The sequence below is a fragment of the Corvus moneduloides genome, chromosome 1 (assembly GCF_009650955.1).
Source record: "Corvus moneduloides isolate bCorMon1 chromosome 1, bCorMon1.pri, whole genome shotgun sequence".
NCBI lineage: Eukaryota > Metazoa > Chordata > Aves > Passeriformes > Corvidae > Corvus > Corvus moneduloides.
In genome coordinates this window covers 62,307,292-62,325,067 of record NC_045476.1, presented here as the reverse complement: position 1 = coordinate 62,325,067, position 17,776 = coordinate 62,307,292, and the positions used below count along the sequence as shown (strand labels likewise).

At 35.9% G+C, this 17,776-nt stretch overlaps 1 protein-coding gene across 8 annotated transcripts in view; it reads left to right on the top strand.

The window, feature by feature from the left end:
- The window catches only part of AKAP9 (A-kinase anchoring protein 9), a 105,694-nt gene that overhangs the window by 14,233 nt on the left and 73,685 nt on the right, over window positions 1–17,776 (top strand). For all 8 annotated transcript variants that reach the window (XM_032112472.1, XM_032112463.1, XM_032112444.1 and 5 more), the window contains one exon: window positions 10,900–11,154. In XM_032112472.1, the coding sequence (XP_031968363.1) occupies window positions 10,900–11,154 (255 nt within the window). The remainder of the gene's footprint in view (window positions 1–10,899; window positions 11,155–17,776) is intronic.

The following is a 17,776-nucleotide window of genomic DNA, read 5'->3' as shown; positions in this document are numbered from 1 at the left end:
TAAAGGCGTCTCCAGCTGTTGATTTAACTATATTTAGTCAAACAGCTGATACAACTATATACTTGTTAAAGAACAGGTGTTAAACCAGTTGCTTTAAGAAGAAATAAATCAAAGTTACTACGTAATCAATGCTCAGATTGTTAGTAAGTTTGTTTTGGTGATACAGAAGGCAACATACTGACATATGTCTGATGACACTGCTGCTTTCCAAAAATTGAAATTCTGAATAGATTAATGTTTTAATGCTTATACTTAACCTCTAAGTCGCTACTATGCTGTAAAATAAATGTTTGGGGTATATTTTTTTATAAGCCTGAGTGAAGCTTGCTATCTGTGAAAGTCCATTACTTCCTTCTGTATTTCTTGTGGTCTGTGGCATATTCATCTTTATGGTTTATTTAAATATTTAGTTGTGAACAGTTCATGAAGTGTGGTTCTGCAGATAAGAATGAGAAAAATTGATCCTTTTTGTAACTCACTTGACTTCACTGGGTCTGTAGAAACCAACAGCAGTAAATATAAAGCCTAGCCCTACAATTTTGTTGAATCAAACACAATATTGAAAGAAAAAGCAGATATAAAGTTGCAACCTAGTACATAATTTTAATGCTTAAGTGCTTTTTGCCTTCTGTTCAGGAGGGCAGTATCTGCCTTTTACTTTCAGAAGATAACTTGTTTTACAAGGCTGAATTCATTGTGAAATGAGTGGGGGAAAAGTACTTAAAATCCTAACCATAATTGTAATTGTACAACCTTACAAAAAATGTCAGTGCAGAAACTTGCTAAAGAGTTCACCTTTATGAAATATTGTACTAATTATGGCTTCTGTCTAATGATTTTTTTGTCAAGTGTGTTTTGTAGCAATTATTTAATCTGTCCCAAAGACTTAAATATGTGATACCTTTTGCAAGTTCCAGGCATTTTTCATTGTTTGTTAGTTGTTTGCTTTTTTTTTTTTTACCTGTATCTTCATCTGATCTGATTTATTGAGTACAAGCTTTGTCTTGATTATTGTGTATGCCTTAGGTCAGTAGCGATACAGCAATCTACCTTCCATTTGGTTGCTGTCGTGTATCTTGTGTACCCTACCTAATTTCATCTACTACATGCCACCTGTGGCTTAGTTTTATTAGTTATTCTTAATTTCTAACACAGTATCTGACAACTTTGAATTTTGGCAACTTTCATTAAGATGAAAGAGTATCAAGTTGTTATACATCAATACTGTGATAGGTAAGGTTGTGTCTCCTTTTGGAGCTCAAAAATTTTATTTATTATCCTGTCTGTCATAGCTTCTACCACTTACTGTTCAGCTGTTTAGTGTTACTAAGATATGATCATTTGATAGCTTGACTTAAATTACCAGAGATCAAATTGTCTGTTCACTTCCTAAAATCTGTCTTTTGTTTGTGTCAGCAAAACATATCACATCCTGTGTTTTCATTTATGGGAAACTGATACTAAAATCATAGTGTAGACTCTTACACACACCTTTAAAACAGCAGCTGTTTCAGTTAATAGAACCTCATCTATATTTACGTCTTGTTTAGGATTCTGCACTTCTGTGAACTTACTGTTCTTAAATGGATGCCACAGCTGAAGTTGCCCACAGCCTTATGTGGACATCAAAACACCCCAGAAAAGTGCCAGAAGATAAATATTGATCGTCTAAAGGACAGTGGGATAACATGTTCATACAGTCCAATGAACAGTACTGTAACTGTATGTAAAGCAACTAATGCTTTCAGAGTATCTATATCTAATATTAGGATGAGTTTTTAAGAATGAATTAATGTACAAACCCATCTTCTGGCTGCAAATTTTCAAAATACTTTTATGAGATATGAAGAATGACACAGCAAAGCAGTGAAGTTTTCTAGTTCAAGAATTAGTGGAGAACATTATATGACTTACTAAAAGCTGGCAGTTTAGCAAAGTAAGTAGTAAAACCTTTCTTCCCTCATTCCTTTATAAAGTTAAAATTAACTGAAACATCTGTATCTCCATTATTAAAATTTATTTGACAAAATTTTAGCTCTGGCCTGGAATTTACTTGCTTTGGCAGGTTGGATTATTTTAGAAAGGCTTAGGGAGTAGAGGAAGAAATATTTTTCTTAAGCAGATTTGTGAATCCATTTGTTAGCATTGTGATAAATCCTCCTCCTTTCCCACCTCTCCCCCAAAAATTGTTTCAAAAGGTTTTAGGACATTTAAGACTTGACTTTGTCTCTGCGCCATTTGGGGTTTTTTTCAGCCTAGCTGAAGAATATTTCAGGATCCAGTTTTTAATTAAAGTTGGCGTTACACATAAAACTGGTGGAACAGGAGTGCATTTCTGTCAGTGCCTAACTCTTGCCTTCCTGTTGTTACCGACCCTTTGAAACTGGGCAAAAGTGACGGGTAGACGGTGCCTTTTGAGACAGCACCCGACTGGTGATCCTCATCACTTAATGCAGAGTAAAAGAGGCTTGGTTTTATGTCAGTGCCTTTAGCTTGGATGGCCAAAGACTTCCTAATGTTTTAGGCTTCAAGTATGGATGATCTGTGGTTTTTTAGAAAGCAGAATGAAACATGCTTCTGTTGCCCTCTCATTTTTGTTGCTAATAGCTTGTCCCAATCCACTTATTTCCTCTTGCTTTGGGGGCATTCAGTACCAATGTGGGTCAGATGATTTTTTCACCTTCTGTATTAGCAGAGAGGCAGCATTCAATATGAGAAGAGTGAAATTAAAAAGTTGATAGGATCAGTATATAAATCATTTACATAGAAGCAGTTTAGTTAAAGACCAGTTGAGCAATTTTTTTAGAAGTTAGTTTGAGGCATTGCTTTTCTTGAAGCAGTCCAGCATTGAAATGTGCTCGGTATACTTGTGTCAGTCACTGTAACGTGACTTAGAGTGAATTTTCATACACTTAACTTCCATTCCTTGTCTAGAAAATAACCCAGCTGTAATGAACTTAGCTCTTCCTAGATCTGTTCCTATTTAAACTCTTGGGACGGGGAAGAGCAGACCAGATCAGAACCACACTAATTCTGAGGCTTTCCAGCTCACAATGCCATCTGGAGGGGTTCATTCCAGTTCAGCGCCTTCGGTAATTAGCACTGCCAAAAGTACTCTTAACTTGATAAAGACTGCTAAAAAGAATTGCCTGAGGTGCTGTTGCTCTCATTATCCTGTGTTGTCCTTCATGATACCATAGCTATAATTGTAAATTGTGGTGACCCTATTGGTTTTCTTCAGAAGACTGCAAAGGAATGGCTGTCTCTGAAGCTGAAAGACTCTCAAGCTTTTATTTAGGAAGAGACTACAGGATTTCTTCTTTGGAAATTTTCATACTGTTATTGTCATCAACTAATACTCATGAGCCACTTAAGTTTCCATAAAGGGAGACATTGTCCAAGATATTTGGGAAAATCTGGCTGTGAGTGCAACATAAAAATCAGTAGATTGGAAATACCTCATTCCTGGGTGATGATTTCTTGTTCATTCAGCCCAGTGTTTCCCGTTTAGTAAATTCAGCATCTGTTGAATAGAACAAATAACGTAAAGCTCTGTTTGGCTCAACAGATAAGCAGATTGAAACTTGCAAAGAACATTAATTCTTTACTTACAGTTTGGATTTTCAGCTATGTGACATAATATGTTTAAAGTATTTGCAGGTTGCTTGCTCATTTATCTTCTTTTTGTTGGTTTTTATCTCAGGATTTGAAAAGAGTTGTGGTACTCTCTTACTTTTTGATTAGCAGAATAGAATCAGTAGACTTCACTAAGAAGATGTCTGTTTATTCTCTGTATTTGATGATTTTTCATTCATCTTACTTTCAGTTATCCTTTCCTTATTATCGACATCAGGAACCTAGAAGAAGCAGGCACTATAAACTTGCCTACGCTTTGGGAGTTAGTGCTTTGCCAAGACAACCCTCAGTGCTTAGACCTTCTGAGAATATGACAAAAGTGACAAAGTGGCACTTCCTTCTCTAATACCTGTTAACTGTTCAACATCTCTTTAGGGTACGGACTGTCAATCTTTTACAAAACGTGGTGGTCTAACAGCAAATGAGTTTTAAACAGCCCAGGTGAGATTTACAGCGTAAATCTCAGTGTTGCCATCTCCTAGACTCTCTTCCTTACCCTTTTGAGGGCCTTTTTTCTGCTGCTGTGAAACATAAAAATGTTCCTGTGTTTTGGAACCATAAAACCAGGTCATGGGTGAGAAAGAGATTATGGCAGGTATTTTTTCAGTTATCCAGGGTAAGGTGGGATGGATAAGGTTAAACCACAGCAAATGTCCAACTTCTGAATGACATCAAAATTTCAGATTCAGGTTGGCTTTTTTAATTTGTCACTATTGGCTTGCAGAACACCTTGTCAAAACTTCTTGGGATGTTTATGTGCTTAATAAACGATCAAAACAAATCCTACCTCAGGGCTCTGCTTTTTGTTCTTTTTGTGTTACTGAAAGCTGCTGTAGGAATAATTGCTTACCTATGCTTAAGGGGAGTAGGAACTTGACCTATCATTACTAGGGCAGGTGATTCTTAAATTAACCCTTCATCTTTAAAGGTGGCTGTCTGTCTCAGTCTACATATTTTGGTTTCACTTTCACTCTCAGTAATCTTTCAGAATTTATACCTTATTATCTTTCAGCGATGGGGATTAGGAGCAATATAATTAGAAAAGCCTGAGCCTTTCTATCACAGGACTGTTTATGATCTACCGTGAGTTTCATTACATGTCCAAGTGTTATTACATTCTTGCAGCCAGAGTCTGTCTGGGTCTGGGATATATCACAGACATACCATATTGCCACTTACAAAATACAGTTTGCCACAAAGCATGTTATACATTCAGATGCAGCTTAAAGCAGACTTTTTAGCATTCACTCTATATGCAGAATAAATATACCTTTCTAAGGCAAGTTTGTGCCTTTTGTTTGGTGAAAAGGTTCAAGCAACACCTGACAAAAAATTCTGTTTCACTTTTCCTTACCCTCAGTATGCTCAGCAGATACTGCTCCTGTGGAGACTTTCATTCTGCTAGATTGAAAGTTGAAAATATGCTTTCTACACTTAAATAAAACATTTGCATTGAAGCACTGAAGCCAGGGGTTTTTTGTTAGGCTCGTTGGACTTTTTCCACTGTATTGTAAGGCAGTCTCAAATAACAAATGGTATTATTGTTATCAAACTCTGTTCTACAAAACAGGATTGCATGGGGGCTTTTCAGTCATACCATAAGTATTTAATCACAAAATTAAATATTGAGAGTTATTTCAAAGTTTAATGGTTTCTTTTCATTGCTGCCAGGGCATGCTGCTCACTCTGGGGTAGCTTGCCAGGTTGCATCTCTGGTCCTCTTCAGCAGAGCTACACACCACCCCAGTCAGTCCCAGCTGTTACTGCGATGTGGGGTAATTCTATCCCAGGTGCAGGATGTGATGTTTGGTTTTGTTAGTTCACATGCGGTTCTTGTTGGCTTAGTCTTCCAGGATATTGGGGTCTCTCTGTATGGTGGTTCTTCCTTGTGCTGTATCTGGCTTTCCTCCAGTTTGTTGTGATCCACGAACTTGCTTACAGTGTATTCAATTTTATCATCCAGGTTATCTATAACCAATATTATAGGGCTGTCAATTTGTCTTTCAGCCACTAACTACTGTTTTTAGCTAAAGACCAGAAGATTCAGAAGTCCTTGTTTTCTTACATTGGATGAGTGATCTAGATATGACCTGGTCCGGCACAGACCATTTCTCACTGGACACCAGACTGTTTGAGAACTTCTGACAAAGAATAAGTCCCTGTCTGTGAGAAGGACACATTAATCTGACGCTTAAGCAGTGTCTGGAACATCTTTTAAAGTTATAGTAGTTGAGAAATGCAAGATCATGATGTGGATCTCCATTCATGCTTTTTTTGTACTGTGTAAAAATAAAAAAGTGGAATTGCTTTTAGCAGCTTATCTGAGGTTCCTTTTTGTTGTCAGTCTGTAAGTTTGTGACTCGTCCTTTTATACTTTTTCCTTAAATTAGTATAAAAAAAGAAATAGGGGTTTTGTACTCAAGAATTGTGAGAGATGAACAGACCCTGCTCTTTTCTGTAAGAAATGCCTGCGTAGCAATGAATTTGACATGTGTTTGGTTTTAGAAAGTTGAAGTTTGAATCTGATGATGTTTGTGTACAGGTACATGAGGTGTAGCTGTGCAGCTGTACTTGTACAGGATGTGTTATACCTATGAATTTTTTAACAAGTAGAAGTTGTTTTTTAAAATGGTAACTACAGCAAATATTTTTTATCTTATTTCCTAACATCCTTCTTTGGAAGCACTGAGAAATTTCAATTTCTGTTAACTGTAATACCTCTGAAAATGAGGCTGTCCAGATCTATTACATTATCTGAGAATGTTAAGGAATAACGCGTTCATGAAGCGGCATCCAGTTTTAAATGGCACTTAATGTGTTTCTGTTCTAAAAAGTCTTTTAAGCATGTGAACTACAAGTATAGCTATGGATGCTTTACAAATGTAGCTTCATTGATTTTCATGGATTTTTTCAGTGTTGTCTTCTACTGGTATATAGGCAGTGATTAAATGTTGCAGCTTTTGTTCAGACTTTTTTTAAAGTGCTTAAGAGATTAAGTTTTGCATTCTGTTGGAGCCAAATTTTGTTTTACGATGGACTTTTACTCTAGAGATAGTTCAGTCAGACTGTATTTGAAACTAATCAATGTACAGTGTAACCCAACAATCCAGATTGCTGTCACAAGTGCCAAAGGTCAGAATCTGCTGAAGGGAGCTGAATAAATACATAATGCTGCTGTTTTAATTATAGCAATACATTAACTATGATAATTGACACAGTTTACACAAGTAATCCCCTCCACTCTGCAAGTTAGTTCCCTTCTGTCTCGAGAGTATTTAGTTCCTAATAGCGATTGATTATTCTCTGCATTTCTCACTTTCTGCCAGTTGGAGGATACCGGCATTTAAAAGTGAAGATAGTGTTGTGCCAGGGGGTGGGTCATTTTGGTGCAGTCTGTGATGTGGAAATTGGAGCCAGTATGTTGTTTTGGGATTCATAAGTAGGAGGTCATAATTAGAACTAGATAAATGCCTATATCATCTAAATACCTAAGTTCTTCTATTCAATTGTTCTTTACTGTGTGAAATGATATTGAAAAGTATACCCATTATCAGTTTGCATGCTGCTCTGTTGTAGTCTGGTGATTCTCAGTGAGTGTTTTTCTATTTATAAGAGACAATATGTCTTGTGACACGATTTGGTGCTAATATCCATTTCCCATTTTTCAAACTGATGGAAAGCTGAGTAGCTGTTGTAAATGGCACTTCTGAAAATCTGGAAATAAACAAGTAATTCTTCCTGCACAATTTTATTGTCTCTTTCTATGCATTAAAAGGAAAGAAACGTTTTCATTCTCATTTCATTGTACACTGGATATTTGATAGAAATATTTCAGACAATACATTATTTTTTCTAAATGCTATGAAGTGAATATGCCTGTTTCCAAGAGGATTGCTTTTTTGTCCAGAAGCAGGACTTGAAAAAACCTGTGAGCTGAGATTTGCAAGTTGTTAGTTAATTTAGTTGCAAAAGCTGAGAGTCAAGGACCCAAATTGGTTGTTCTTCACTACTGAAAAACACAGATGAAATTTTTAACAGGATTCAGTACTGCTTGCAGGATCCAAGCAAGGTCTTATCAGTGTAATGGGAGAAGCTGAAGGCAACATCTTGACAGATAGGTGAATAGTGATAAAAAATACTCTGGATTGGTTTTCGTGTGTGCTAAAAACATGTTCTTAAGTTGAATCATGTCTGACTGTGTTCCTGATGCTTTCACAGGGTAAGGTGCTTGTTCTCTGCTGGTTCTCAGAGGTGTATCAGTGCAGAGAGCCTGTTCTGAGTGTCCTTCAGTTTCTGTTTCTTTGCATCCTTCCTCCTTCATAAGTACCTTCTGTGTTTACATACTTGGCCCTTGCTTGCAATTTTTGTAACTCAGCAGAGACTTGAAATTGAATTGTTTCAAAACTGCAGATTCAGAACTGATGGAAGCAGCATTAAATTCTCCACAGGCTTAGTTCTGGCATAATTAAGCAGGTGTGCCTGGAAGACAGGATAAGACATTGTATCAGTGTGTATTTGTTTCACGTTTTGTTCACACCAGAAAAATCTATTTTTCTAGAAATACAAAATCTGGAAGTACTTTTCTTTTTAATTGAGAGTTTTAATTCTAAAGAATATGTTTTCCTTAGCTCCCATGACTGCTGGTGGACTTTTCCCTGCTTGACGGTGGAACAAAGATAGATCCTGGACTCTAGTACATGAGAAGGAATTCGGTATCTGAGATTCCCCTGTTTTGATGTGAGCATCACAGAATATGTTTGGTCAGCAGTAGCTTTTTGCTGTGCTGCTTCTCTCATTTCTAGCTTTTAAAATTTGATTAAAAATAAGAATTTAAATTTAAGTTGCATTAGTAGCTGGACAGTTCTGTGTGCACTTGAATGTGTGGGGTTAAAAGTGCTATGATTTGTGCATCTGTCACTGCTAGTGCAGTTGTTTCCAAAGCCCTAGATGCTCATACAGAATTTGTCAGTTGAGAACTTGTGTAACACAAAAACGTAACATTTTCATTTTCGCATTCATTTAGCTTTCATATGTGCTCGTCTTCATCAGTGTTTGAACTGAAAAAAGAAAATTGGATCTGCTTATAACTGCCATGGTAGATTTTAATCTGTTAATTCTGAAGAAGTGAAAATCGGCAACTTAATTTTGAAAGGAGAGAAATCTGGCATGCCCAGATGCTTCAGTTAAAATATGCAAAATACTTGTGGAGAGACAAGGAGTAATTCATTTGTCCTTGAGCTACATGTCTAATTTTGTAGACAAATAAAGGCTGTAAAGCTGCTTTAAAGAAGCCAACTTAACTTTCCATTACAGAAGGTTTCAATCAGGTTGGGGAAGAGAGTTCTTGACCAGTGGCACTGCATGTCATTTATTACTTAAAACACAAAGAAAGCAAAATCTCTTGGTAGTTACACTTGAAGTCAGGTTGTTTGTTTTCTGTCATTGGGACATTAGAACAAATTTTTTTTTTCTTTTGGATAAACTGAAAATATTTTATTGAGATAAACTTACAGTTTTAAGAGAATGTAGTAATATCCTAAGGGGACAACTGGAACCTTTACCCTTCCCATTTCTGAGAAACTAAATCTCTGTTTAGTTGGGTTTGGGGAGTTGAGTTGGTTGGTTGGTTGGTTGGCTGTTTGGGGTTTTTTTTCTCTTAAACTTTGAAGTAGAAGGAGACTATCCTTTCTTTTCATGTTTTGAATTTTTGGATTTAATCGATTTTTGGTGAAATAATAAAAGGTGCATGTTTTAAAAATAGAAAAAAATCATGAAGTTGAAGTAATTAGAAAAGTAGTGGGGAGGAGGTAAGTATTAAGTACTTAGGTGAGCATATTTGGCTCAGCAAATCTTCAGGTCCTCCTCCCATAAACAGAGCAGGAGCCATATGCCAAGCTGTCCGTCGTTTTAAGAAAGGAGAGGAGACTGAAGAAACCCACAAAGAAATACAAATAAAGGGACAAAAGCAAAACCAGCCACAAGTCAGAGCTGATCTCTCAGTGTTGCATTTATTTAGATTGGAGTTTCTCAGCTCTCTTGGGGCCAGATGAGAACTAGAAAGCACTTCAGGTGATACCTTGCACTGTAACCAAACGGTGACTCAGAAAGGGGATCTGTGTGTCCTGTTTGGTGTGGGTGTTCCTGAAGAAGTTGGATGGAAGCCTGGCTTTCTCGACTGGTGAATATCATGAGCAAATATGCTATCTTTTCTGTATTTTTTTCTTAAAATCGCAGCATATTTATTTAAAAAAACATGATATTTGAGTATTAGTTGATGTTGAAAGTTTAAAGCTTTAGGGTCTTTATTTGTATGCTTTATGTTGGAGCTACATTTATGAAAACTATTGTAGCACTTAGTGTTGGATGTTTCAATTGGAAAGTAATGATTCTTGTTTTCGGATTTTATTGATAGGATCTTTTTAGTTTTGAATTTTAATTGGTAAACCCTGATGTGCTTGTTTTTCTTATTTGAACAAAAATTCTGTTCATGTTAAGAAAAAAATATTTTAAATGGATTTTCTTGTGTAAACCACTGTAAAGTGATTAAAAGTGATAAGCTCTTCAAAAGGCAGTGTCTTACAGTATTTGAATAGCTTACATACTAATTGGTTTTTAAACTGTGTGCCTGGCTCACCTGTGACTTTTTGTTCATCAGCATGTTTTGCTACAAGGTAGTGTGTCTTGTAATCTGCTCACTTTTTGGTTTTGGACTATTCCCTTAATATATATTTTGCTACTTTGCTGTTTCTTTATGATGTTTTCAGTAATTTGATCAGCTTTTATGAGTTATAACAAACTTTTAAAAAAACTTCATATGATACTTGCTGGAAGAGAAGTTTGCTTTTATCTGTCTCTAAAATAAAAATTAAAAGAAATTTTTGTAAATTATTTTTAGGTTACTATAAAATTGAAAAATGAGATCAGGTTATTTCATTGCATTTGTCCTTTATAATAACATTTGTACCTTTGCCTTTGAATGTTTTGATTTCTAGGTATCAGTCTGTGGAACAGTAACTTGTGAATCTGAAACTGAAAAGGAATTAATCAAGTGTTGGTTTAGATTTAAGATTTTGTTAAAGCAAACTATGTAAATGGAAAAATAACCTGGGTCTGTCTCACATATGCAACATTACCTTCCAGCTTGTTTTCAGTAGTGATTGGTTTGAAGTTTTATGTAGAATAGTGGGTAAACCTTTATAGAGGATGTCATTAGTAATAAAGAGGAAAACTTTCACCTTTAACAAGATTTTGTCTTCTATACAGCTTGCCCAATTTAGGCAGCGGAAGGCACAAACTGATGGTCAAAATGGATCAAAGAAGCAGAAAAAGAAGAAGAAAACAGCAAACATCAAAGATGAAGAATCAATACAAGATGGGATTGAAACTGATCGATCTCGAAGTGATGAAATATCCACATGCAGCAGTCGAAGGGGAGCAGCTGCTACTGCTGACTTTGCGATTATCAGGACTTTGCATAGTGGAGAAATTATCAAACACACCCAGGCTTACACCATTGAGGTAAGTTTGTCTCAGGCTATAACAGTCACTTTTGGGGGTGAGTGAGCATAAAATAATCCATTCATTTTGAAAGTGGGAATAAAGGAATAGGATGAGATTTTGGACACTCTTTCCTTGCTGCTTCTGTCTGACTTAGTATGTCCAGAGAAGGTACTTTCTACCTGCCTGCTGGTGTCATGTTTTTTACTGTAGTCAGTCCCCTGTAGATTATGGAAAGTGTGTTTGTACTGATGTACTCTTTAAATGTGCATAAATTAATTTTGTTTTATTAGAAGTTGCAAATTGCAGTGGATTTTTGATCTCTGCACTTATGGCTACACCAAAATGCAAAACTAAACATCTTTCTTGTATTCATAATGTAATTTGAGTCGCTCTGGTTAATGAGGAGAAGGAATGAATTTAGGAGATCATTGCTGAGAAACTGGGTGGCTTAAGAGATTGATAAACAGTTACTCTACTTTCACAGCTTAATGAAATATAGTCCTGAGTGCTATTGGCTGAAAGTACCTGCTCTAGGAAGTTTGTAAGATGCTGTATGACATACACTGGCAGTCCAGTTCAGTTCTGAGTGAACATGAATTCATGTAATGTCATTACAGATAGAAGGGACAAGAGAGGCTGATACTATTTACAGAATAACTTACTCCATTCGTGAAACCAGTGCTTCTAAAATGATGAGTGGCATTCTGAACAAGTATCTCAATGCAGATTCCCAGCTCTGTGCAGATGAATGCAGTCGTTCCTGAGAGATGTGGTACAAATGAATGCTCTGCATTTTGACTTATCTGTCCTGTGCTAGGATAGACCATTTGTAATCGTTTTGGCTCCATTAGTGAATTTCCAGCAACTGAGAACTAACTTGAGAAATTACACTTTTTGACATTTTTTTGAATTTTTGTTAAAAAAAACCCCAAACTTACTGTGGTGGAGGGGCAGACAGACTAAATCATACATGCAAATGAAAACTTGCAAAGTAATTGATCCATTTATTTTACAGTTTAAAGCCTACAATATAAGAATACACTAGATATTTTGAACCTTGTAAGTACATGCCTTTAATATGTAGCCTTTAATTCTTAGAAAGCTCATGTTAGGGCTTCAAAACTGTTCGTAGTAACTCAATAAAAGTGTCTGTTCAACTCAGATATTCCTGGAGCAGGTAAGAAATTTGATAACAGAACAAATATTTTCATAGATGAAGATATGACTTTTTTACCTCCTAGGAAAAGAGAAAGATGTACTTTATGAAATGCATCAGATTATCTACACTAACAAGAGAGGACTGCTAGGGAAGAGAGGTGTTTCGAGAGAGTCACTTAAACTCTTGTTTTAATAATGTAATTGTCTACATAAATATGACAACTGTATGAAGTAATTTCCTTGATCAAATGTATTTTGAAGTTGCAGATGGACTCTGCTGATGTATTTCCTTTGTTAGGGTAAATATCTCTACTACAGTTGGAGAAACAGGGTGAAGTACAGAGTCACAGAATAACTTTGGTTAGAAGGGACTTTTGAGGTCACCTAGTCTGATCCTGGTCTCAAAGCGGGTCTAATTAGATCAGGTTGGTCCTAGTGGCCTGTGCTGGCCTCTAAATGCATACAGTACAAGACATAGATGATTTTAGAAATGGAAGAAATATCTGCACTGCAGTTGCTAAAGATTGCACGCATAGATGCCTTCTTAAGATGGGGTATGATTTTTCTGAGGTCTGTCTTACTCCCAAAGCAACTTATGTTTAAATAAATAAATACGGAGATGCACTGGCGTTTCTGGTTTGTTGAGGGGAAGGGGGTTTGTTTCATTCTTTCTTTTTTAAATTGTAGCTTTAGAAGAATAAGCATGGTAATCATGTAAATTTGTAATTTGACTCTGTTGAGTTATGTAGTGACTTTTAGATCAGTATTCACTTCCACAGAAAAAACCCCACTCCCAATTGGGAGAGCATTTTTCTTTGTTAAATGTGGTCTGTAGCCTCCTTACTCATACTACTTAAATAAATAATCAGCATTTTGTAGTTGGAAGGTGATTGCTAAAGTCTTTGCAGTATTAATAGAAGAGGGAAAACTCTGAAAGTGTTTCAGTGAATCTCATAATTTACTGGTTTTAGTCTTACAAGTGCAATGATTTGGACAGAGAGCCTGTATTACAGTAATTGGATTGGAGCTTGCTTAGTTGAAATGGCAGCCAATGTAATAGGCAGTTTCAGGCTAATCTCTGCAATGGAGAATTACAGCTTTGAGCTGTTTGCTTTTTCACCCAACATTAAATCGTTGTAGGTTGCTGTGTCAGAAGAGTGAGACAGGATTACTGGAAGCATTATGCAGGATCATTTTCTAGCTAAACTTTGATTCAACTTATTTATTTCATCTTTTACTGGAAGTGGTATTTAGAATTGTTCTTTCTGTACCACAAAATACAGACTCAAAACATCTGACTATACTGCCTGTCTATCTAAAAATCTTTAATGGGCTATTCTGTGGTAGTTCTGTGGGTAGAAGTTTATCTCCCTGCAGTTCTTCTAGTATAATTTTTTTAGTCCCCAGTGGAATTAGCATGTCCAAATACAAAGTAAAAAAGGGTTCTCTTACTCAATATGCATATCAGAAAGTGAAATAGAGATACTCCTCTGGGAGCTTATGTCCCTTGTGAAGGTAGAAGAGTTTCTTTTCAGAGAGGACAAAAGTGTTTAGAGTACAAAGGGATTTTTTGCAGTCATCCATTTCCCTTTTTTTTTCCCCTTTGTGTTCCTAAAGGCGGGTTCCTCTATCCCACTGTGTTCCCTCCAGCAGAAACTAATTGGAAGAACTCTGGAAGAACTACCAATGTTTAGCCATTACATTTTACCTTCCATCTGAGCATATTTGTAATCTCAAAGGTTTTTCCATCCACTGTTGGAGGAACAGTTTATTTACAAGATTTCTTCCTGAAGTGACAGTTGGTATTTATTAGTGAAAGTCTCTTGTTTCATATTGAATGCTTTTTGTCTTGTTCTCACAAAGAGAATATATTTTGTCTTTATTTGTTGCACCCTCATATCTTTAGGTATTGACATCCATAGTGTCCTTTTCCATATCGAAGTACGAATAACCTAGAACATACAATAAAATAAACTGGAATAAATGAAAATTTTGGGTTTCGGATTGCTTCTTTTTGTGACTTCTGCAGTTTAAAACGGAAGAAAGCAAAACCACTTCTAGGGTAAATAATTGCTGAGATCACCTTTCCTGGGAGGTCTTGAAATGGTGCACTGGAGCACACTGCTTTGCAAGAATGTCCTAATGCCAGGAAAGCAAAAGAAATTAACCTGTGTCACAGTAAAATTGTCCTTGAGTCACCTGGGTAGTAAAAGCTATTATACAAAGCTTCTTAGAAAAGAAAAGTTCAAAGTTCTGTGATGAAGAATACCTCTAATTGACTGAGGTTGGATTAGTAACTCGTCTTTTGTTTTTCAAAGGACAAATCCTTTTGGTAATAGTTTTAGAATAGCTTTACTGTTAACTGAAGTAGGTGATAAAGTTTATAGCTCCATGTTCATTTTTTCATTTCTATAAGGTATTCCAGTTGTTAGTGTCTGAGATTTTGACAGAGGAGGATCAGCAAGTGATTAAGAAGGAAGCACTGGGTAGGATTCTTGAGAACTGATGAAGAAAAGTGAGAGAAATAAGAAAGTATGTAAGCGGTATGGAGAAACAGAGAGGATGCCTCAGTGAGAAAGGGTGTAAGTGATGAATGTGGTAAGACATTCCTATGATGGAAGCATGAAAACAAAGAGCAACCAAATGCTTTGACTAGAAAAGAGATATTGTGGGATGGACAATAAGATGGAGGATTTGAAAAAAAAAAAAAGATAAGTAAAATGTAGTCAAAATTGGCCCAGTCACTTCAGATAATATAGCATCCATTGAAACATGTTTTGTAATTACGAATGAAGAAAAGCAAATGTTTGGAAATAGTCTGTTCAATAGTAAAGTCAGTGTCACAAGAGAAGGTAATAGATTCTCAGCAGCATATGGTTCTGATTGAAGCCAGTCATGTTTCCATTCACCATCTGGCCAGAAGATTGCCTGGATAACTTGCCAATTTTCTTTGATTCATAAGACAACCTCTGGTATTATGCCTTCCTTTATCTCTGTAAATACTGATATATAATAGATTTACTGGCACTGAAGTTACCTGTGTTGGAGAATGGTCTTTTTGCAGAGTTACAGGGTTTTTCACTTTAGATTAAACATTTATAAGTCCAGGTTACCAAAGAATAGAAACCTAATTGAATGCTTAGGTTACCACTACTGATGGTGTTTTCTGATTCCATGAGAAGTTTACACACTGCAGATTCCAGTACCTTGCTGCAGGTTATATTCAGATTTGGCAGTGGTTTATCTCCACTAAAATGCACTCAATTTAAATTTGATCATAGTAAATTGGTTTGGGTCATAAATTACCTGGGAATTTGAATTGAATGGTTTTGATATTGGGAACTAAGGAAGACATGATAAGGCAATATAAAAGAATAGCCCTTCATATTCAGAATGTTCTACAAGTATTAAAGGCCCATAAGGTTCAGGATGACCTAAAGAGAGGATTTTATGTCTGGGATGTTCTGGCTAAATTCTCTTTGCCTCACTTCTAGTCACAGTCTCCTTAATTAGACTTACTTGTGATCCTCTGTGAATTGATAGAGGAAATGGCCAAGTCAAAATAACTTGGTCAAGAATTAATCCAGCCTTTTGTAGTTACATTTTCTGAGAGTTTTCACTGAGGTCATAAAAAAGTCAGTAATTTCCTTCAGGTAGAATTCTGTTCCATGAATACTCAGTCTATACCTTCATCCACTGCAATTGGAGTAGTTTAGTGCAGATGTCGGTTCTTGCAAAATGTTTTATTGTCTACTTATGGAAGTTTTCTAGAAATATGAAAATCACTTTTCAGTTCTTGTAGCCAATTTTATATATGAGTTCTTTTGTGAATCCTGGGATATTTTTGGGCATCCAGTGTCCAAGAACATGACTTTTGAGCAGTGCTTCACTGCATACAGAAACAAGTTACTCTGAAATCAGCCTGCTGTATTCCACAAGCTGATACTCCTTTTTTTGGTATCAGCTTGCAGTAGTTCCTCTGAAGTACATACAGACAGAACTTTTAAAAAATTTTCTGAATACTGTTGTCATTAAAGGTACCATCTGAAGATTGGATGAAGATAGCTGCTTATAAAGAGTCTTTGAAATGTCTCTTCAATATATTTTAAAAATCAACTACATTGTCAGTGAAGAAAATACTAAATAAGGTGTTGAAGTATTTTGCCAGAAGAGAGAAACTGTTTGCAGCAAGAAAATGCTGTGGGACATAGTTAATAGAATACATGCAAAACAACTGTGAAGGTGTTACAAATACCTATTTCAAATTCCAGAAAGCATTGAGAGAGCTGATAAATAGCCTTCTTGGCATTATCCTGTCAAAAGATTTTGTGTTGCTAAGAGTGTGTAGTAAGAATTTTTTGAAATTATTTCCTTTCAAAGTGGACCCTTGGGGCTCAAATGAGCTGTGTAAAACCTAGTTACTTCTGTTGACCAAAGAAGAATTGAAGCATTCAGATCAGGTGGCTTGATAATGGAAGAAGCTGGATTTTGAAATAAAGTTGGTCAGGTCTTAGGAAGTAACATAGCTGCTCGGAGGGCAAGATGACTGCCTGTAAAATGTTGACTACTTGTATGTTACAGATTCTGACAGCAAAAGAATAACATGAAGTCTTACAGTCTGGGGTCTAATGTGTGAGCTCATAGGATTTAATTCTCTTTAACTGGTTTTTAGCAGGGTTTGGATGATCCCCTTAGCACAGGAGACTGTGCATTTAACTGGAGTTCATTTGGCCATCTTTCTGTCCTTAAAATCATAGAATCCCTTGGCAAAAATACTTGGTCTTAACAGGCAAAAAACTTATCTAGATCCAGGACTGAAGTTGACATTATGCTGCTAACAGATATTGTACACCTAAACTGATGGAGCACTTTGTGGTTTTGACAATTTTTAAAAAAATATTTTAGACTCTTTTTAATTTTTTTTTTTTTTTTTTTTGTAGATTGGTATTCAGAAAGCATCAGCAATAGATTAACTTCTTAAAAAATACCATATCTGGCCAAATTACCATAACAAAATTAGAGAATTATTTTCAATAATCAACTTCATTTGAGAATTCATATTTTCTCACTCCAGCTGAAGCTTCAACCTACAAATTCTTTGCCTTTTTCTATAATTATTTACTAGGTTTGTGTTTGTCTGAGGATGTATAAATTTATTTCATCATCCTTATAAACAAGAGATGTTTTATAATTGAAAAGCATTACAAGGAAGAGCTATTGAAGAAGTTGGACTACTTGTTCCTGTTTTTTGCACGTTGGAGAAGTGCCTATATTTCATGCTATGTATAAAGATTTGAAGAGTTCTTAGATCTAGCTATATATATACACCTTTATAGTAATACTTCTGAGCTTCTGTAGGAATGCTTCTAATCATTCTTTGTGAAGACTCCTGAATTGCAATAAACCATGAAAAATTGTAAGAAGATAGTGACCATTTATTTGTTATCTGTATTATGAAAAAAAGTAGTGTGGTTTTCTCTGA